Raw genomic sequence first — 23102 nt, 5'->3', positions numbered from 1 at the left:
CATATATTAATTCAAATTATTATTATTTTGTTATTAATAATTTTAATGTTTTTTGAATTTTACACAAAACATATGTGTAGTATTTCCAACAAAAACCAAGAAAAATTTATTTACATTAAATGCAGAATATATATATAAATGATTATTAAATATGTTGAATATATATACATTAGAATATATATAGAATATATATATACATTAGAAATTCCAATGGCATACAGCATGAGCACTTTAATTACAGGTGAGTTCAACTCAACCGGCATAGGTAAGGCCTGCCAGTCAGTGGCGCCAGCAACCACAAAATACCCAACAAATCACCTTCTAATCTGCGATAATAATAATAAAATAAATAATCACAACAATGCAGAACATAATCATCACAAGTACAGAAAGCAAAACACACCGGGCTTGCTTGGTTTACAGCTGGGCAGCTCCGCCAATAACTCTAAGTCTATTTGTAAGACATTAAGTGATAATAAGACTAGCTTTAGTAATCTATATATTAGAGTATGTATAAGGGTACGTGTAAATTTTGAAAGGGATGAAGCGTATCGCGCCGTTGGGGTACCTAGCCTAGTTAGGATACCCAAGTCTGATAGTCCCCAACGGTTGTTACGCCTCCCTAACTCTGACGACAATTACTCCTTACTAGGGTCCTGCCTTGACCTAGGCGACAACAATAAATTTAAGGCTAATTTTAGTTATGTAAGTAATAACAACTCCAAGTCTGTGATATTGCTCAGCTCAACCAGTTACAGTAATCATTACCTCCTCTTTAGTGGTGGCTTTGACAAGATAGTTGCTGTCATCCCGGTTCTTTGTATTAAGAGGGTCGATTCTACCACCACATCGAATAGAATGAAACTACTAGGTGATAAGTACGCCCTAGTTACCAGTTTTGCTCAGATTTCCAGACTGCTTGCAAACAATAGAAGTCTGGACGATTCTAACATCCGAGTCTCGCTGAGCCGCCGAATAGTACGACACCTCTTGAAATTGCATTTTAACGGCAACACTCTAGTACCGGTGTCTGTTTATTATGCTCAGAATTTTGCGATGTACGCCGCCAGTTCTTCCATTACGCTTATCGTTTTCAGAAACGAAGTAATTGACCACACTTTGCGATCTTTCCTGAAAAATCTCACACAATTATATGTACAATCTTCTATTTCTCCATTATGTAATGTCACTGTGACCGAGCTGATGCAACACATATGTGTTCCATTATTAGTAATATGTAAAAGTAATGATTACAACGTTGGTAATAATTATAATGAATATTATAATAACGAGTACAGTAACGTTGGTAGTATTGAAGAGGAAATTAATATTAATATTAATAATAATAATAATAATCCAGATGTTATCGGAAACATTGTTGACATCGCTGTGTGCTACAAGACTAGTGTAATGACTACTAATGTTAGAATCTTAGGGTCTCAAAATGATGGTATTAGTTGTACCGAAGCAACAATATTTACTGTTGGTGCTCTTTTATTTCAGGATAACAATAAGCCTCTAACCACTTGTTTTAAGATTAGTAAATATAATAGGGGATTGGTCGCTACCGATCGTGAATCTAACTCTACCATTAAGTTTGTATGTAGGTCTACGCTAAGCGATAAATGTAATAGTAATGTTAAGTTTGAAACATCTCATGCCGCTCGACTTGACAAATCTGACAACAGAAAGCAAGTTAAGTTGACTGTCAACATTCCTATAATGACTACCTGCAAGCCTACGATGACGCTTACATGCCAATCAGCCACCGTCGCATCCCAAACAATTGCTGTACCTGTGTCTCGGGCGGAGATTCGCACGAACGATAATGAAATGCGATTGGAATATTTCAATGTACTCCAAAATGACCAAATATGTATCCAATATATGTTGCTAAGTCATACTACAGATGATCTTAATAAGAATGACTACTTGTGTCATTATGACGCAACTAAATTTAAACTCGTGCAAATTTATGCTATTGACAAGCTCAAGGCTACTACAACAACATCGAAAGATGACGCTCAGTTGATCTGCAAATATGACCGAGATAATCTTAGACGCGACCAAAGTCGTAAGAATGATGACGATGATAATGATGATAATAATGATAATAATGATACCATCATATGCAACAGCAACGAAGATTCCATTGTATCGTCTACGTTGCAATGGTCATACCTTATAAAGTGTGTGCGTGCGTTAGTTCCTGCTTGTCGAAAAACATGCGAGAAGTACGGGAGCGAGTATGGAGTTCAACGACGTCAACTAAAATCCATCTTGGACATCCTGTTTCGTAATCCTGTTGCGCAATTATATCACAAATACAACGAGCCTATTACAAGTTATAAACAACGTTGGGGCATACCAATAGTCCTACGATTAGCAGGGGGCGGAGAGAGTTCCTTGAATAGCGGTGGAGCTACCAATTGGGGAACGACGCAAGCCACTACGCCAAATAACAACAATACGAATCAGAGTGGATGGGGTGGTACACCCGGAAATCCACCCGGTGGTGCTAATGCACCGAATAATTGGGGCGGAAGCACCGTCAACCGATCTGTCACTGGAAATCCAAATCAAAATCAAAATCAAGGACCACCTGGAAGCCAAAATAATCCGGGTAAGGCCACCAACAACTACAAAATTTTTACAAATTTTTACTATATATATATATATATATATATATATATATATATATATATATATATATATATATATATCATTAAAATTATTTTATATATGTATTTAATTTATTTTATCTTTTCTAATTTATATTATAATCTTTTAAAATATTAATATGCTATGCGATAATATATTGATAATTTAAACTATTGATAATAGAAACACTGATATTAAAACAAAATATAAAATAAATATTTTGAATACTTATAGAAAAATTATGAAAATATTACTTAAAAAATATTAAATACTAGTTGTGTGAATAAACTTTTTTTCTCTATGATTTATAATGACAGATGTATTTCTTTTTTGATCAATTATAGGTAATGTGAGCAAAGTTTCTAATCCCAATCAACAATCGAATCAACAATCTGGTCCGCCAACGTCTCAATCAAATAATCCTACTCAAGCGAATCAGAATAATAACCAATGGCCTCAGGGAAAATCTAACAACCCAGGTGGTCTTGGACAAAATCCATCAGTGCAAAATAATAACAGTAGCGGCGTCCAACAACAACAATCTTCAGGTTCGAGTGCGAATAACAATCAATCGAATAATCCTACCCAGGGAGCTGTGAGTATCGGTAATACTTCGGCAACTAATAACCCGTCTACGAAACAGCAACTCGAGCAACTCAATACGATGAGGGAAGCGCTTTTTAGTCACGATGGTTGGGGCTGTGTAAGTAAAGTACAAGTATATAGTTATACATTTTAAAAAAGTGCAATTTTTTAATGATTCTTGCTATTCGAGATATAAAACCTCAATCAATTTTTATTATGTCGAAAAAGTAGAAGTATGCAGCAACAAATTTTATAATTATAATAATTAACAATTTGTATAGCAAAACGTGAATCAAGATACGAATTGGGACGTGCCGACATCTCCTGAACCAAGCATGACCAAAGACGGTGTACCGATCTGGAAACCACCAGTGAACAACGGTACCGATCTATGGGAGGCGAATCTGCGTAACGGCGGACAGCCGCCACCTCAACAGCAGACAAAAACACCATGGGGCCATACTCCGGCGACCAATATTGGTGGCACCTGGGGCGAAGATGACGAAACAGCTGATTCGTCTAACATGTGGACTGGTGCACCGACGCAATCACAGCCGAGCGCTGCTCAATGGACCGGTGCTGCTGGCAATCAAGCTGGTATGTGAGGAGTGTATATATATATAGGTTGTCCCATAAGTTTCTTCCCTTTTTGATGCGAAATGAATACACGATATTTGTTGTTTGAGGTTGATTTATTGTGTTATATATGAACCGTTCTGTTCTATAACCTTCTTCCATCTCTCAGGAAGCCTCATTATGCCCTCTTTCCAAAATTGTTGAGGCTTACTTGCAAAATATTCATCTGTGTGCGTTTTTATTTCGCTTATGGATTTGAAAGATTTACCACGGAGAGAATTTTTAAGGAGAGGAACAAGTAATAATCGGAAGGAGCAAGGTCTGGGGAGTACGGAGGATGAGGTAGAACGTCCCAATCGAACTGTAATAATTTTTGTCTCACGACCATTGCAACATGCGGTCTTGCGTTGTCGTGATGGAAAACGACTCCTCGTCGGTTCGCCAGTTCTGGCCGTTTCTCTGCTATGGCGGCTTTCAGTTGATCAAGTTGATTACAATATTTGTCAGCATTGATCGTTTCACCTTGAGGAAGGAGCTCGTAGTACACTACACCTTTCCAGTCCCACCAAATGGATAAAAGAACCTTCTTCGGATGAAGTCCAGACTTCGCAACAGTTGAAGGTCTATTTTCCTTGGACCAAGTGCGTTTTCGAGAAACATTTTGATACAAAATCCAAGTCTCGTCTCCAGTGACAAGATTCTTTAAGAAAGGATTTCTTTCATGTCGCTGAAGAAGCAAATCGCACGTAGAGACGCGGTTCATAAGGCCGATATCCGTCAATAGGTGTGGAACCCAAACTTCATACCGATTTGCATATCCCATCTTGATCAAATGCTTATGTACCGTTGTCTTGGGAATGTTAGTGTCATCCACTATCTCGCGCACACTATATCGCGGATTTTCAGCGAGCACAGTCTTGATAAGGTCCGCATCCGTCGTTACTGGGCGGCCGCTGCGGTCTTCATCTTGCAAATCGAAATTGCCGGCTCTAAATTTCTTAAACCAATTGCGGACGGTCCTAATGGTCGTAGTACCACTCCCGTAAACGGTGCAAATCTCGTCTACAGTGTCCTTTGCACTATTGCCTTTTTAAAGCAATGAAGCATAACATGCCGTAAATGCTTCTTTTGGTTCTCCATATTGAACAGGGCAGAAAAAATTTAAAAGAGACTTTGTCACCAACGAAACGTACTTTGAAAGAGCTCTGGGACGACTGAAACCGATGCCATAAACGGCTAAGAGATAAGCCTGCATGTTTATATAAACATAGCTAGTCAGACTCATTCATAGCGTGGCGCGGAAGAAACTTATGGGACACCCTAATATATATATATATATATATATATATATATATATATATATATTAAATACGTTCTTTAATCACGATAATAAATAATTATCGCAGATTTGATAAAGTATCATATCATGCTTAATAGTTTAGATGAAATATAGATTACATATAAATCGACATGATTATTGCGCGCGGCGATAAAAATAACTGCAATTACAAAAAACATTAATTATTGCGATAGGATCCAATTGGGGCGATCCCAGACTAGACCACAGAGATCCAAGAGATTTGCGATCTGTGGATCCCAGAGAGATGCGTGACCCTCGGGATCACCGTATGTCCTTGGATCCACGAGATCACATGCGTGTAATGGATCCGATGGCTCGTGATCCACGAATGGCCGACATGCGTGGTGATCCGCGTGGGATATCAGGACGTTTGCATGGCGCAAACGCAGATGCGATGTGGAATCAACCGCCTGGGCCTCCTGGACATCATCAGATGGGTCATCAACACCCGTCTGGACCGCCGGCCAAGATGCTTAATCCATCGAACATGAATCAGTGGGCCGCGCCACCGCCGAAGGATATTATGCCTGGCAAACCAACCGGTTGGGAAGAACCCTCACCGCCGACACAACGACGCAACGTACCCAATTACGACGATGGTACTAGTCTCTGGGGAAATCCGGGTGCTAATCAGCGGTCAATACCAGGTAGCAAAGTGTCACATTGGAAGGATATGCCTGCACCAAATTTGGCTCGTGGAGGTACATATTTGTGTCTCAAAATTTTTTGTTCTATAGTATTGTTGAAACAAAAATTATTAACATATATTTATTTTTTATTTGGGAGTTTTGAAAATTACTTAATGCTAATCACTCATGTCTTTGACTTTGCAGGCATGCAATGTCCACCGGGTATGCCACAGAACAGAATGCCAGGACAACCTGGAATGAAACCAGACGTAGGTAATCCTATGTGGGGTCACCCTGGCGCTCCGAGCGGACGCAACGGAACTTGGACAGACGGGCCGCATGATCCCACAACCTGGGGGGATGACCCTAAACCTACTACATGGAATGAACCTCAAATAAATCCAGCTTGGGGTGGTCCAACTGCGCATAAGCCGAAGCCTATGGGACCTGCTGGTAGTTGGGGCGACTCTGATATGGATCCGACTCCTAGCTGGGCGCATCCTACAAAGCCCACTTTAACGAAGGAAGTTATTTGGAATAGTCGCGAGTTCCGATATCTCTGCGAATTAGGATTTAAGGTATGAAATCTTAAATTTTTATTTCTTTTCATCTGTAATTTACATTTTCCCATCATTTATTTTTACAATTTATTAACTTGCTAAGATAATAGTAGATTTAGAACTCAAGGCTTCTAGTTTCTCATTGTAGCCATAATGAATTATGATATTAGAAATGAGAAATAATATTAATTTTTTTCTTATATTATGGATTAAAGTAAATTAGTTGTTTGTATATCATTGATTTGTTAGTGTAAATTTGTAAAATATATCGAATTTTTATTAAGGCATAATAAAAAGAATAAATTTTTAAATAGGTTATTATTAAAAATAATAAAATTATAGGATACTATAAGAATATGCAATATTTACATGAGAACTTTATTGTTGTTATATCCTTTTTAGAAAGAAGATGTTGAAGTGGCATTAAGGAATCGAGAGATGAACCGAGATGAGGCACTGGAACTTCTCAATCAAATACGTCCTCTCGATCAGTGGAGACGCCACGATACGCACTCGGGTTATGATCCGGCGCATCAAGCGACCACCGCGCCTGCATATCCCCGATTCAATCATGTGGGACAGCAGATGTCATTTCCTCCGGTAAGTGTAATTAGCTGAATTAAACAATATGTACACAAACATATATTTTTGTTTTGTGAAAAATAAGTTTTTGATTTTGTGCAATTTCCCAAGGAGTATACTGAATTTTTGAATAATATGTTTTTAATCTTTTATTAACAATATTGATTTTGAAAGTGTGACAAAGTGAACATATTTGATAGCAAATAAATATGTGCTACGGTTTTCAATGAGATTGAGCGAGTGCACACTTTGATAGTGTTTTATTAGAAATTAACAATATCTAATTGTTGAAAGTGATGAATTGAGAATGATAGGAAGAAAAATAGAAATCGCTATCCAGTACTAATGTAGTATTTATAATTACTAATTGTTTTTTTGTATGGATGCAGATGTTTTTCTTACATCATTGAAAATGTAATATATGTGCGAATCGTATATATTTATGTATATAGCATAAATATTCGCATATAAATAAAAAGAATTCAAATATAGAAATTAAATATTTAAATATGAAAGTCTTATAAAAAAATACAAATATTTTGTTATGATTTATATTTGAGGAAGAAAGTTTCAACAGTCTATAATGGAAATATTGTAACAATTACTATCCATAATAAAAATGTACTTGCAATATAATATATTAATGTGTGCGGGAGAAGAGGAGGAAGAAAGAAGGTAGGCAATTAGGGTACAATTTGTATTTAACACAGGGCGGAGGAGTGCCCAGTGGGGCGACCAGTGGGGGCGTAGGTGGTTCTGTCACCAGTGCTAGTCTTCTCAAACTTCAACAACAGCAACAGCAACAAACAGCTGTTCCGCTACAGCAACAGCAGCCAAGTACTAATGCGCCACAACCTCCTTTCAATCAGGTGAACAAATTCACTCTTGAAAACGTCAAACTTTTTATCGAATAGTATTTAATGATATCATATGGTTTCTTTATTTTTTTTATGGTAAAAGCAAGGGTACACACTATAATGCCAATTTTGTACCTATATGCGTTAATGACAAAGCATAATCACAAGAATCACATGTTTCGACAAATTTATAGTAATGACTTAGAAGATTGGATAAATTCATTTTTTTAAAGTGGTCTGACGATAATGATTTATTTATTTATTTATATAAGGGGAAGAGTGTATATATATAGTTTATCAAAATGTTATATATTTTCTTACATTTTAATTGTCAATATTTTGTAGAAATTCTATGCTGCAAAAAGAGATATTATAGCAAAAATATTTATTAATACATGTATATAATTTAATCTGATTTTTAAATGCATGAATTTGGATTTTAATTTGTAATATTAATCTTTGTGCATGTTATTTGTTGTTAATGATTTATTACTAACTATTCGGAGCAGTTAAGAAATATTGTTCTAAATCTAAATTAAACATATTTACACACTGATAATTTGGAATATATAAAATATTTATTTTTTTTTAATATTACGTAATTAAAAAGCGATATTATATATATATATATATATATATATATATATATATATATATAATTGTTTACAAAATATTACATATTAATAAAAAAACATACATTATATAAATATATTTGTCATATATTTTGTAATATATTAATATTAAGAAAATACATAAACTAGCTAGTTTTACAATTAAATTAAATTAAATTTAGCTTAAATATACATAAAAAGAATTGTGCTTATATATAATATTAATATTTTATTGAAAAAAAATATATTTGAAATAGAAAATCACAATATAGATATATGTATATATTTTGCCTATATATATATATATATATATATATATATATATATATATATATATATAAAATTTAAATCAAATTGTCTTTTGTTTAACGCATTTGCGTTTGTAAAATTAATTTATTTAATGCGGTATTTTTATACGCATTTATATATTAATTTTCAGGCATCTCGCACAACACAAAATCAGCCAAGTACACAGCAATTGCGTATGCTCGTGCAGCAAATTCAATTAGCTGTCCATGAAGGATATCTGAATCATCAGATTTTAAATCAACCACTAGCGCCTCAAACTCTGATGTTACTAAATCAATTGCTGCAACAAATCAAGGTTCTGCAGCAATTGCATCAACAGCACACTCTTCAGAATACTTCAATGAAAGGAAGCAATCAGTCTGCTCTGCAGATTAGTGTTCAAATTACAAAAACCAAGCAGCAAATCACGAATTTGCAGAATCAGATCGCGGTACAGCAAGCGACGTATATGAAACAACAACAACAACATCCAGCTCCTCCATCACAAGCGTCAGAGTACTATAAATCATCTGTGCACGATCCTATGTCAGCTTTGCAAAACAGTTTTAGTGATTTAACGATGAATAAAGAACCTCCGGTGGTACGTGTGTGTTTAGTTTATACATATGAATATGCGAGATCTTGATGTGTAACTATGTAATCTTCATTTATATGCTTTTTTCGATAGAGTCAACAACAATCGAGATTAAATCAGTGGAAGCTGCCATCGCTCGACAAGGACGGTGATTTGGTGTCAAACGAATTCTCCCGCGCTCCCGGAACTACAAGTAAACCGCCCACAACACCTGGTGCTTTGACTCAATCGCATAGTAGTCCAAACATGAATCCATTGTTAGGTCAAAGCGACGGCACATGGTCTTCTCGACTCGGCGATAGCGGTTGGCCTGATCCAGGTAACAGCGATTCGACTGATGGAAAGGACTGGCAACCAGGTGGTGCTGCATATACAGACCTTGTACCGGAATTTGAACCAGGGAAGCCATGGAAGGTAATCCATTTCCAATACCGTCAAACATTATTTGCTTTTTATCATTATCGAATGTTTTCAGAGAGTATACTATTCATATAACTATACTATTGATATAACTTGAAAAACGCGCATAAACATTGAAGCATAAAAAACAGCGTGTAGTATCTAAATCTTATCCAGGTCCACCTATATTTCATTTCATTTTAGGGTACCCAGATAAAAAGCATCGAGGATGATCCTAGCATCACTCCCGGCTCTGTTGTGCGCTCTCCGTTATCTCTAGCAACTATTAAAGATCCTGACACGATTTTTTCATCGAGTAGCAAAACATCACCGCCACCGCAAACAGCCAATCCTGACACATCGATCCCGAGTCTAAGTAATTCTACGTGGACATTTAATCCACCAGCTACCACACCTAGTGCATTTACTAGGTAATATATAATATATAATACAAATAATTGTCCTATCTAAATATATGATATTTGATCATTGAATGTATAGTTACAAAAACTCAATTTGTTGCAGCACTTCCAAGAATACATGGGGAGAGTCTGCTCCTCCGCCAACTGCTGTGACTTCAGAACTATGGGGTGCACCGATGAGCAAAGCGCGCGGTCCACCTCCTGGTTTGGGTAGTAAAGGGGCTACGAACGCAAGCAATGGCTGGGGAGCTGGCTTAGGAAGTGTCAGTAGATCGTCCAGTTCATGGGGTCTTCAATCGTCGTCGGTTAGCAATTCGAGTTGGATGTCTACTTGGCTTCTATTGAAGAATCTTACTCCACAAATTGACGGTTCTACTTTGAAAACATTATGTATGCAACATGGACCGGTTCAAGATTTCCGTCTTTACCAGAATCATGGAATTGCTTTGACGAAATATTCTTCTCGCGACGAGGCAATCAAGGTAAATAATACAAAAAAAAAAAAAAATATGGAATTATATATCGAATTTTGTTCAGATTTTTGCGCATGTAGTATTTTGTTTCAATGAATCTTATTTTGTTTTAATGAAATATCAATGGAACTATCAATTTTTTTTAGGCACAAGGAGCCCTAAACAATTGCGTCCTGGGTAACACAACGATATTTGCCGAGTCGCCCGCAGAGAGCGAGGTGCACACGATTCTGCAGCAACTCGGCCACGGCGGACAACAACAGGCCGGTGGTTCCGGTGGAGCTGGTTGGGGCCTTAGACCAACTAACAAAGCTGGCCCGCCGCCTGACACATGGGGAGGCAGTTCTAGTCAACTCTGGGGCGCCCCGCCCACTAGCAATTCCCTGTGGAGCAATGCCGGAATAGACAACAGTGACCAGCAACGAGCAACTCCCAGTTCTCTCAACTCGTATTTACCCGGAGATCTTCTGGGAGGTGAGTCGATGTAGAGAACGAGAGTTCTATCCGCCCGAAATCTTGTCAAATAAGTAAACAAATCAACTTGTTTATGACGCAAGTCCAAAGATGCAGCTTGGCTGACGCAAATTTCGTGATCGAATGCGTATTATTTCCCCTTCCGATCCCCCTTATTCCTCTTATTAGATCACATTTTGTATATTCAAGTATTATCACGTTATCGATCGGTGTTTTTAGTTAGAGCGGATACAAGATATATCTGCTTATGTATACTCTGTCGATGATAAGAAAAGGCGAATGTATGAGAGGAAGAGGGAAAGGAAGGGAGAATTGTGAGAGAGTGATAGAAAGAAAGAGAGACAGAGAAGGAGTGTATGTATGTGCGCCCGTGCGTGCGTGCGTGTGTGCAAAAGAGAATGAAAGGAAATGAGACGGACGAGGTCTTCACGAAACGTCAATTATATTGCTAGAAAATGCAATTACTATAACGAGTTACTTAACAAAGAAATTACTATCCTCGTATCCGCCTTGAGTAGAAAACACGCGTAAGCGAAATAATCACAATACAACCAAATTGTGCGATAGATATCTAATTTTACATGACAAATCACACTCACACACATATACATTCATGAAAAACACTTAATAAAAACGAAAGGTACTTGCAAATACGAATGCGGTCGCGTCATTACTCTAAGGAGATATAAATATCTCTAAAAGATTTACGGATTACAGAAGATCAAATTAGGACAAGTTATACCAATCGCAACGATCTTTTCATCAATCTCTTGGTACGTGTATTGCTTGCGATCTGTCACGATAGATAACGACAAAATGGCGTTCTCATCGTTTTAAGCAAATGTAGTAAGCATGTATCAAGATAAAATGTAGACAAGAGAAGAGAAGAGAGAGAAAGAAAAAAAATCTATCCGCGCTCTTCGTGCTGTTTTACTAAGAAGGAAGGGCGCTTTTCTCAATGAAGATTTATCGTCGAGGATCTCTGATCAGGTCAAAGAGTGTTCCATTTTTTGCTGGACAGTTCCGAAGACTGCAGCGAGTATCAAATGTAGACTGTATCAATCTAATCAAAAGAAAAGAAAAACCTTAAAAAACAAGCATTGACGTCGCTGCCTGGTGTTCTGTCCCGACTTCCAATCCCCACCGCGCTCCGGACTCCTCCACGAATGTGGAAGAAATGAGAGGAATGCAGGGATATCAGATTAACTGGGCAACGACGCAACGATACCAAATGTTATCGCAATAACGTAAATTTTATTCTATATTAAATCTAGATGCCACCTGTCGTGCCAATGTCCAGTGTGTCTCTTTACCATTTATTAACGTAGAGTTTAAATGAAAAAAAAGAAGATAAACAGAAGATAAAGAGAAATGAAAAAAAAAAAAAAAAAAAAAAAACGAGATGAAGCGATTAGAACACGAAGCGTTGAGAAAGACCGAAGAAAATACTAATACAAACAGCTAATAAAGCGGCTGAAAATATGGGGTATACATGAAAAAAAAGATGAAGATGAGTAATGAACACTACATACCAATTACTGCGTATGTAGTAGATTACGCTTCTCTTGTTAGTGATGATACTTTGAACTCACAGTAATCACAATGGTCCGCGTAAGATCGCAATGTGAGTAAATGGCGATGTTACGAATGGATGGCATTTATTACGAGCGCATATACTGTCGAGCGCAGAGCTCGCAGTCTCTAGGATGAATTTAAATTAGTTTTTCTCTTCAACGTCAAAGGTACCTGAATGGACTGATAACCAAACGACGAACAAGCGAACTGTTATTTACTCATACAACAGTTTTTCTTTTTTGTCTTTCCGTTTCTCCGCGTGTCGGCGCGGAATTTTGAAGACATTTCGCGATCAATCAGTGGGCATAAAAACCGCGAAAGATGTGAAAGAGACGGCTTTTTTTCCTTCAATTGAGACATAGAAAGAGAACAAGATATATACGTGCATATATATATATATATATATATATATATATATATATATATATATGTGTGTGTGTGTGTGTAATATATAACATATTACATATGTATGAAAAAGAAGGAAGAAAAGAAAAGCAATCACAAGACGCGAGCCGCGCGCGATAAAAGTGTGAACAATTACATACACACACATGCTGATTACACACGTTTGCCACGCATGACTGAACCTGCATGCTTGCAAATGTCAACACGCCAAGCTAAGGAAACGTACACAATAGCATTGGTCGACAATGATTATCGCCGCTTCCATGCAATCGGTCGATCCTCGCGGATGCCGGATCGTTATACTTTGGCAAACCAGTAAATCAAAAAAAAAAAAAAAACATTGGAAATTTTTATATCTGTTGCCTTCCAAGCGAGAGAAAGAGAGAGAGAGAGAGAGTGAGAGTGAGAGAGAAAGAGAAAGAGAGAGAGTGCGAGAGAGAAAAATTGCTTTGTAGGAGATATTATCAAAAAAGCCACGTTTCTCACATGATATATGACGAAAATATCGGTGCATCCCTTCGCAATGTATCCGCGATGTGAATCCGCGCGGTTCCACCGGTCATATCGCCTCGACTCTGTCGGCCAGTGTTGTTACGTAATGCTTAATTTTAATATTTTCATAAGAATGCATAATTTAAGAAGTATTCATAATTACTGTCTAACGTAGATAGAATTCAAGAGGAAGCGGAAAAGAACACGACGGTACGATTATGACGACTATATGAGCTCCTCAGTTGCAAAGCGAAAGAAAAAGAAAAAGAAAAGAAAAGAAAAAAAATGATGAAGTAGTGAAAGCGCTGATTATGAGAATCGTTCTGTACATAATTGTATCGTACTCCTAAAGAAAGGACTGCCGTGCAAATCGAGGAAATAATTTTCTTAACTTTTTGAAATGGTAAAATAAATAGAAAAAATAAAAACGATAATATTTAAGATGGTAATATTTAAAAATATGTGATGAAAGTAACATATATAATATGATTGCGATAAATTAATTAAATAGGTTGCATCTATTATATCTATCTATTGACTTTGTCTAAAGATTCTATTTATTATGTCTTTTAGCATATTTAAGTTGGCGAAAATAAAGTTTTAATTAAGGTTATGTGCTTACATATTTTTAATGCAAAATAAATTTTTTATTGTCTTTCAAAGAATTATACGATAAATCTCTAAGCGAAGAATTTATATAAATAGAATTGTAAAAAAAAAATACTCGGATTGTGAGTTGCATTTCTTGAGTTGTGCGACAACCTGTTTCCAGGAGTACGATATACATATATGCATAAATATATCTCATATATTATTATATTGTACACATACACAAACAGCATACCTGTACATACATATATGTATGTAATATGTATATGTATGGTATCCTGACATTTTACTTAACAAGGTGTAGCAAAGTGTAAAAGAGAGAGTGAGAGTACGACAAAGAACTGTGCTAAGATATAAGGACAATTATAATATAAACTTATATATATATATATATATATATATATATATATGATGCACTTCTATGATAACTATAAACTATGAATTTATATGTGTATATATATATATATATATATATATATATATATATATATATATGAATACGAATTATCATACTAATAACGAGACAACAATATAATAATTCGTCGGTAGTAATTCTGACGAAATTTAATTAATATGCTAGAACTAAAAATTTGATTAATAATACTTTAAAAGATAGGTTAAAGGATAGATTAAAAGATAAGCTATTTAAAAGGGTTGACAAAACTACAATGGCGTTCTAACGTTTCTGAAATATAGATCTTAAGCTAATAGAATTTAAGATTCAGAAGACTTAAATGTATTCATGAGCGTTAAGATAGAGAGACTGTGAGAAAGAAAAGCAGAGACAGAGAAGGATGAGAGGAGAATAAATGAGGCAGAATGTTGCACGTGAGAAATAATATCAATGAGGAAACAGGAGGAAAAGAAAAACAGGAAAGGAGCATACAAAATAAGAGAAAACAAGGGAATGAAAGAACGAACGAATATAGTATGAATGCGATAGAGTATAATTGCTCACTTTCGCAAAATGAAGCGAGGTATGAAAGTGGAATGCGCGAAGAATTCGCGTTTGCATTTCTCAGCACGGTTCATGTAGGCATGTCTGTTGATTACAATGGGTTTACTTGTTTGCCTCGGCTTTAAGTGCAAGATAGATTGATGCAGTGCTAAGTTAGCAGCGGAGGGCGACGAGAAGAAAAGAGATATCGAATAATATTTACTGCGAATGAAAATTGTTGCTTTCGAGAATCAAAGGGGAACTTTTCTCCAAGTTAGCCAAGATAAGATCAGAAAAAAACATTAGAATTTGTTGTGATAACAGTGATTGATATATAGATGGTATTTAGGTATTTAGGGTCCTTTAAGTTTACACATACACACACACACATATACGCACACCGTATGGTGTGAATAATCCAATGCATGGAATATATTTGATTTTAATATTAATACCATTGCTTAATGAATACTTTGTAATTTCGCGTATATAATAAATAATAATAATAATATAGTAATAATAATAATAATAATAATAATAATAATAATAATAATAACTATAATAACGGTTAGTAAAAGATCAGCAGATGGAGATAACTGATCACGAATAAGCGGAATTTAAATTAAATATACTATCGACTCTTTTATATATGTAGAAATATATAAAAGCTCTCGAAAAAGGCTTAACATGCGTATTTATAAATGTGCGTACGTAAAACTTGTGCGTATATACGGCATACACAACTAACTAAAATACGATTGATCGATCATCGCGATAATTGTAAATCGAAGCACGCACGCGATAATTACGCATTGCGTGCAAAGAGTGATGCACATTCTTACACACTCATGTTACTCATACATGCATGTACAATGCTCGCGTACACTTTTAATGCGATAATAAGATAATAAGGGAATAATATGAGAGGGAGCTTTAAAATTTTTAAACGATAACATTTTTAACAACCGACGTGCAGCCTATCGCTTAAATGTAATCTAGTGCAAGTTAACTTTAGTCCTTCCGACTCGTTGCCTTTCATTATTCGATACATTTCACGATAACTATGCATATACATGCACAGTCATATATACACATACACAATTGCGAGATGATAAATAAATAAATTTGATGAAAATGGACTGATTAGCGGATGTAAGATAATAACTAAATTCATTGACATGTATGCACGCACACATCTGATATGCCTGACGACAGAACAATCGTTTTAAAATAGAAAAGTAACAAAACACGTAGAAAAAGAAAAAATAGGTTGTCGGGGACGGAGAAAAAGCGCTCTTAAATTATTTTGATCCTTATAATATGAGATCACATACGATTTTATTTGTATAATTTGTTTTTTAATTTGTACATATATAGATTGTAAAAAAATTTTGAAGATTCCTAAATATCAAAAATAAGCATAATCACAGACGAAATTCTGACGTTATTAATAATATAATTAATTAATAATGTAATATAATTCATAATATAATCAATTTATAATTTATCGATCTTATTTAATCATCGGAGTTAAAAAATAAAATGAAATAATTGATAGCTTGAAAAATCAATTTTTACAAACATGTTCTCTCTCTATTGATTTTATATAATTATTTTATTTCGTTGATATTATATAAAACAAAATATTTATGCAGTCAATATTTAGGCTAAGTTTTAGGTTGAATAGATATTTAATATACGTAGAGAGATTCACAGAAAGAAAAAGGGGCTTCTTTAGATGGGATCACATACGTTCATGATAATATACATATACATGATCAGTCAGATCGTCTCATACAGAATGTGATTTTGGCCGGAAACACTTCACTATAATATAGCGATTATGATGGTGGAATGGTAGTGCTTTTTAATTAATATATTGCTCACTGCATTAATAATTGTAATGATATAAGATGAATTTGAAAGATGAAAGTGTTAAAAATTAAAACACTATTACTCGATGCGTATCGTACGGAGATATCTTTGACGGAAGCAAAACTTTCGAAGATTGTATCCTATTTCGAAAAAAGAGCTCAAAAGTTTTTTTCTCTTGATATAAAATTTTATCTCATAATAATTTCAATCGTTTTGAATATAAAAGCTTGCACTATATATGTGAATTAAAACCTATTCCATATCACGATATCCAATTCACGATACAATAGTACAAATAATCTTATATGACAGTATTTTACTCCCTCATTACATATTACACGCGAATATGCATGCGTGTATAATGTATGTATGTGTGTGTAGTTTGTATATGTGCAATAACTTGCCAAGAGATAATTACTATGAAACGAATAGCACTGCCGTTACACCGTCATTGCGCCTCACTGATATATATATATTTTTATGCAAATGATATTTCTTATTTGTGTGTGCCTTTTTTTTCGCGTTATATAAAATTGATCATTGTGTACTTTCGACTTTTCTTCTTTTCTTCTTTAATAACATTTGACTCACAAGAGTGAACATTATCGCTTTATCTTGTGCGATTTTTTTTAAATGGATTACTGCCGCAATGTGAGGACTGCAATATCATAACGAAACTGCTTATATTAAACGAGTCAGTATTTCTTTCCGCGGTAGCAATCTTATCGTTAGGATGATTCGCCTATTCTCAATAGAGCCGCGTTTGACAGTCACGATCCTCTATAGCCGTGATCCTGAAGTGCAGCATAGAAAAAAAAAATCTATTTACAATCTTACGTTTTATAAGTATATCATCCGTATTATATCACTTAGCTTATGTATTACAACGCAATAGGAACTCTAGCTCTCGTATAATATTAGTCATCGTATGATAGTATTGGAATATCATTAATTTACGTAAGGCAGATCTATATATCATTTCTCGTAAGCCATAATTGCGATTCAAGCCAATGATAGTCTTAGTCAATCGCGACCGATTGTCTCTTGCATGCGTCAAAAACTACGTTGACATTTCTTACACAACAAGTCGCTTGAAATCGCAATCTTTGAGACGAAACGAAAAATTTTGGAAATGAAATTATTCAATTAGATCACGTTTATAAAATGTTTTAAGTTATATGAGTCCACTTTCTCTCTCTCTCTCTCTCTCTCTCTCTCTTTCTTTTCTCTTTCTATGATATCACTTGAAATCGCTTAAATTTTACTCGGATCTCTACACGCATAGTCAAACTGCAATTTCGAGCCAACTTAACGACATTCAGAAATATGCTTTGCAATCATTGTAATGAAAACAAGCCCAATTTATTTTTTCAAGAAGACCCATGGTAGTACGAGGAGGATGAGGGAGGAATCCGATAAGAGAAATCCATTCACTCCCGATGATATCAATAATTATATGCTTAGAAAAGCGCCACTGTGTTTGCAGTTAGTCGCAAAGCTCGATTCCGGGTCACAGGAAAATTATCCTCAAGGGCTTACATACTATACATACCGACTCGTGCTTCTACATTGCGAACGTCATCGCGTAATGTAAATATCAGTTGTTTAACCAGCTTGCTTGAGTATATTGAATATATTGTTGTTGCGTCGCATTAGAATTGTACCGCGCATTTTTTATAATAATAGAATCATTAATTTAATATCCACATATATATGTACAGTCAGTGCATTTTCTCTATTTGTATATCGGAATCCGTCTTATCTTGATAATGAAAAGAAATGTCGAAGAGATATCGAAACATTGCCTTTTGAAGAGAAATATCAAACGGTTTTGCGCGTGTTATATAGAATTGTATTGACAGTAAACTAATTAATTGGATAATTAAGTAAGTTAACGTAAGTTGGCTATTTTCTTGTATATTCCATCTATAACATAATACATATAGAAAAAAAGAATTTTAATTAACCGGAAAAAACTCGACATTATTAGATAAATTGACAAATATTAGTTAATTTAGAAGATAAACAAATCAATACCTCGCGTTGGAAATTTGTTAAATATTAGTATGACAGATAATTAATAAAAAGGTTTTAAGTATAGTGCTTTTTTAATCACGTACTTCAGTGAAGTGCTTTATATACTTTATTATTCGAGATTATTCAAGTTCTTATTTTGTGGATTGCTTTGATTATTAGGCAATAGTATTATGTCTGAGATATATATACGCATACAAATACATACAATCCTGCATGACATTAATCTTGTATCGACGATCGGGCTCTAAGAATTACTCGGGATGTTAGATCCAAATTTACTTATAATTGTATTGATACAATATAAAAACAAATCTCAGTCTTATCAAATCTAGTCTCACTCTGCGTTTTATACTATTTCTGATGAAAACAGAGCTCTTCTCCCTTATTTTTAAGTATTATATTGTCAATTATATCAATTCTTATATAAGTTTTGCGATGTTATTTCTGTGCGAATAAAAGACATGTGGTGCTTATTAGAAGAAAAAGAAAAATTATCCAAAAAATTTATGTGAAAAAAAAAAGAAACTAAATAGAACGTTCGGACGTGTGTGCGAAGAAAAAAGGCTGCATTAATGAGTTGACGTTTTTAATTAACATTTAAAAGAAAAAACAAATTTATAAATCTGGATATTTATTTGGTATGCGAATAAATATGTGGGAATAATATTTTAAAACCGAGCATTTTCGAGATCGAGATTACAGTACTCATTCGAAACAATTTATTCCAAGGATGTGCTTATGTAGTTCGAGATTTGTTTGTTAAACAGTTATTAGGCAGTAATGTATATGTATCGTATATAAATATTTAGGAATTTATGCCGATTTCAAGTGCGAGCTTGTAAGAGAATTATATATTTATTATATATTCTTAATAGTTGTAACATGCCAATTTTAATATACAATTGATTTTCTCTATTCCGAACTCGTCGATTGTTTCCTCTATTCGAAATTTTTTTCTGAACTTTTGTGATTTTTAAGTAATTTTTATTTCAATGATATTTGTATGCAGAGAATAAAAATGTTACGCGTTTTGTTACTTGTTCACTAATGCGATCGTAGTCGCGTGACTGTGAATAATGGGAAACAGTATAGCAAGAGAATTTTATTTTAGAGAAAAGCAAGTTGATTTGGAATAGAGGAAATTTTAGAATAGTTTGGAAAGAAAAAATTGCTTGTATTATGGGGCCACGTAAAATGATTGTATTAAAAATCGGGTAAGGTGTTACATCACTGCTGCAAAGACTTTGATATTAAGCATTTTAGAACAATGAACTTTAATTAGTCATATAAAGAAAGAAATTAATCTCGTTCAGAATGTGTTTGTTACAGCTACTTTAAAAAACGCTTATAATAAGTTTTATCCATATTATATTTTGCAAATAATAAAATATTTATCGGCTTTTATGTTTATTATATGATATCGAGAAACAATCTCTAGTGAAATATTCTTAGGCCAGAGCAGCTTTTATTGATCTTTTAAGGATCAATGGTAGCTAATTAAATCTGCGGTTTATTGAAATGATTTAATCTTACGTAATGCGTTATACGCTGGCGCACGGAAGAGAAAACATCCGTAAGAATCAAGTTTTGTCGCATAAAATGAATTTTTATTGTGAAGTGTGTATGCCAATATTGTAATTAAAGTTGTGTCTTATAGACTGAATATCCTGCGGATGTATTAAAAGAAGAAAAGTTATTAATACAAAATTCCTAGTATGGCGAGAGCATTCATAATAGAAAAATGATAGTTAATTCTCTTGTATCAATATCTAGATACGATCGACATTACAAATCGTTCAAAAATTGTCCTACATATCCTTCTGGTCTATAAAAGAAAATAAATACTTTAGATTAAGTTATTGTTTTTTTTTTTATTTTATCTTTTCATGCGTGCACACGAAACGAGCGTAATTTAGCTTACAACTGTCATTTCTGACAAGGAATATCAAGAAAGAGACATAGAACGCGAAACCGTTTCCTTCAGTGAAAATATTACGAGATCGCTTAGTCTTAATTATCATAATCTGTCAAAGAAAATCGTATAAACGTCCAATTTATAGAAATTTACAGAATTACAAATCGCGATTTAAACGATGGATTGATTTTTTCCGGTATCTTTGATATATTATTTGGATACTGAAGAAGAAAAGTAAAAAAAAAGAGAGAGATAGAAAAGAGAGAGAGAGAGTCACTGCGATCTCTCACTCTCGCAAAAAGAACACACGCGTAAAATATTATTCCAGATGCTTGTACATGGAAAATAGATATTCGAAGTACATATTTCAATAGAATTCTAGTGGAAAATAAAATGGCAATAAAGGGTAAAATTTGAAGACTTAAATTCGTTGTAATAAATATAATTTAATCGCGTACATTGCTTTTATGATTGATGACTCGATTTCGAGTATCGAGAGACGAATGCTTAGAGTGCTTCGCATGTGAACGAGATATCCACGATGCTAGCTCCACAGTTTTAGTTTATTTTATTTTTCTCTCGATAGTTAAAGCACACACAAACATAATAATATATTTTTTAAAGCAAGAAATATATGTACGCGCACGGATTGTCAAATTAAAATATTCGACGCTTCATTCTTCGTCCTCGTACATCTCGTCGACTTGCATAATTTCCGTGCTGCGTTTTATTCTCGTTGCGATTATCGAGATGAATATCAAAATTCCAAATGATCGATGTTGATCGAAAAACTAAAGAAAGAGAAAAAAAGAGATCGGTATTCCGTACGTATGTACGTATATACGCACACCTATATCGTATGCGCACACCCATTGTCGTCGTAAACTGTAAAACTCGATATAAGAACTCCTTAGCTCTTAAGTCACGAAGTTATTAAGATTAAAAAGGAAGAATTAACATATATATATATATATATATATATATATATATATATAACCCACACACATACACATACATATACATCTGCAATGTGATATTCTCGTGTCTTGTCCGATAAGACAGACGTTCATTCTAACGAGTATAGTTGGCGTTTGTCCTTTTTTTCGCGTAGTTCTTAAGGTATCTATAATATAGAGATTTAAGGAGAAAAATCTACATACGTAAGGAATAATTCGGGGATGTGTTTGGAGGTCTTGTGGATAAATCAACAAAAGAGAGAAATGCAAAAGAAAAAAGGGAAAAAAAAAAAAAACGAGTTATAGGGAAAACGACCAAAAATGTGCGAAATCGAAGATGCGCGTACAATAAGATTTCGCGTTTTAGAATAGACTCTTCGGGGAACTATCGTCGTGAAATCCAAAGGGATGCGTCTTCTATAGACTCTATCTCCGTTCGTTCTTCCCCTCCCTTTTCTTCTCCCCCTTTCTAATCTTCTTTTCATTCGTCGGGCAAAAGTACTACGCTCTCGCGTGGAAGGTTGTAAAAGAAGAGCTCTCGCGCATTTCTGTTCCACTCAATCTCAAATCTGTAAGGATGTTAGTTATAATCGTAAACGCACTTTAGTTATACAAATCTTATTCTAGTTATACATATCCGTGATTCGCATAAGTTTCACGCTCGTCTATGTATGCTCTATAGTGTTCATGTTTGATATACCGCTGAATGAAGTATCATTTCTCGATATGTCAAGATATCTAATCACATGATCGTAGATACGTCGCGCTGTCATCATCGATTGCGATGCGATCGTCGTAAGCGGAAAATAAGGTACGGTCATTGGGACACACATAAGATCGCAAGTCAGGATTACTTGCAATTTTTCATTCACCTTCTGTTCTTGAGACTTTATTTGATGCGCGCCTTGTAACGGCCGATGAAATCAGTCAATCTGCTATGTATTTTTGCATTAATTCTGAGTACGTGCACGTTTTACGCGAAATAGTACTATTTTATTCGCGCATTTTCCCTCTCTCGCCCTTCCGCTCTTTCCCTCGCGAATAAGTACGTTAATTTTAGATTATACTCTTAATTACAGCAGCACACTTCTACGGATGTGAAGCTGCTTATTTCATTTTTTACGCACTATGCTATCCAATTTTTATTACGTCTTTTTTACTAGAGTTAGCTGCATTCTGCTGTGTTTTGATGTACCTGAAACCGGTGGTAAGGGTTTTATAAAGTATCT

The 23102-nt window shown here is 34.8% G+C and overlaps 1 protein-coding gene across 12 annotated transcripts in view; it reads left to right on the top strand.

Moving 5' to 3' along the window:
• Positions 1 to 21343, top strand: part of LOC126853622 (trinucleotide repeat-containing gene 6C protein) — a 37227-nt gene extending 15884 nt beyond the window's left edge. For 9 of the 12 annotated variants that reach the window (XM_050599485.1, XM_050599475.1, XM_050599477.1 and 6 more), the window contains 12 exons: positions 242 to 2623; positions 3006 to 3364; positions 3528 to 3843; positions 5356 to 5883; positions 6016 to 6389; positions 6774 to 6971; positions 7664 to 7822; positions 8861 to 9310; positions 9398 to 9718; positions 9908 to 10134; positions 10229 to 10607; positions 10745 to 13971. In XM_050599485.1, the coding sequence (XP_050455442.1) occupies positions 242 to 2623; positions 3006 to 3364; positions 3528 to 3843; positions 5356 to 5883; positions 6016 to 6389; positions 6774 to 6971; positions 7664 to 7822; positions 8861 to 9310; positions 9398 to 9718; positions 9908 to 10134; positions 10229 to 10607; positions 10745 to 11086 (6035 nt within the window). In that variant the 3' untranslated portion in view covers positions 11087 to 13971. Of the gene's footprint in view, positions 1 to 241; positions 2624 to 3005; positions 3365 to 3527; positions 3844 to 5355; positions 5884 to 6015; positions 6390 to 6773; positions 6972 to 7663; positions 7823 to 8860; positions 9311 to 9397; positions 9719 to 9907; positions 10135 to 10228; positions 10608 to 10744; positions 13972 to 18340 lie in introns of those variants that run through there. The other 3 variants (XM_050599481.1, XM_050599486.1, XM_050599487.1) reach the window with 3 other exon arrangements.
• Positions 21344 to 23102: the final 1759 nt, after the last annotated feature.

The sequence above is a fragment of the Cataglyphis hispanica genome, chromosome 12 (assembly GCF_021464435.1).
Source record: "Cataglyphis hispanica isolate Lineage 1 chromosome 12, ULB_Chis1_1.0, whole genome shotgun sequence".
In the NCBI taxonomy this organism is placed as follows: Eukaryota; Metazoa; Arthropoda; class Insecta; order Hymenoptera; family Formicidae; genus Cataglyphis; species Cataglyphis hispanica.
Note: the sequence above shows the minus strand (reverse complement) of the source record. Positions and strands in the feature narration are given on the sequence as shown.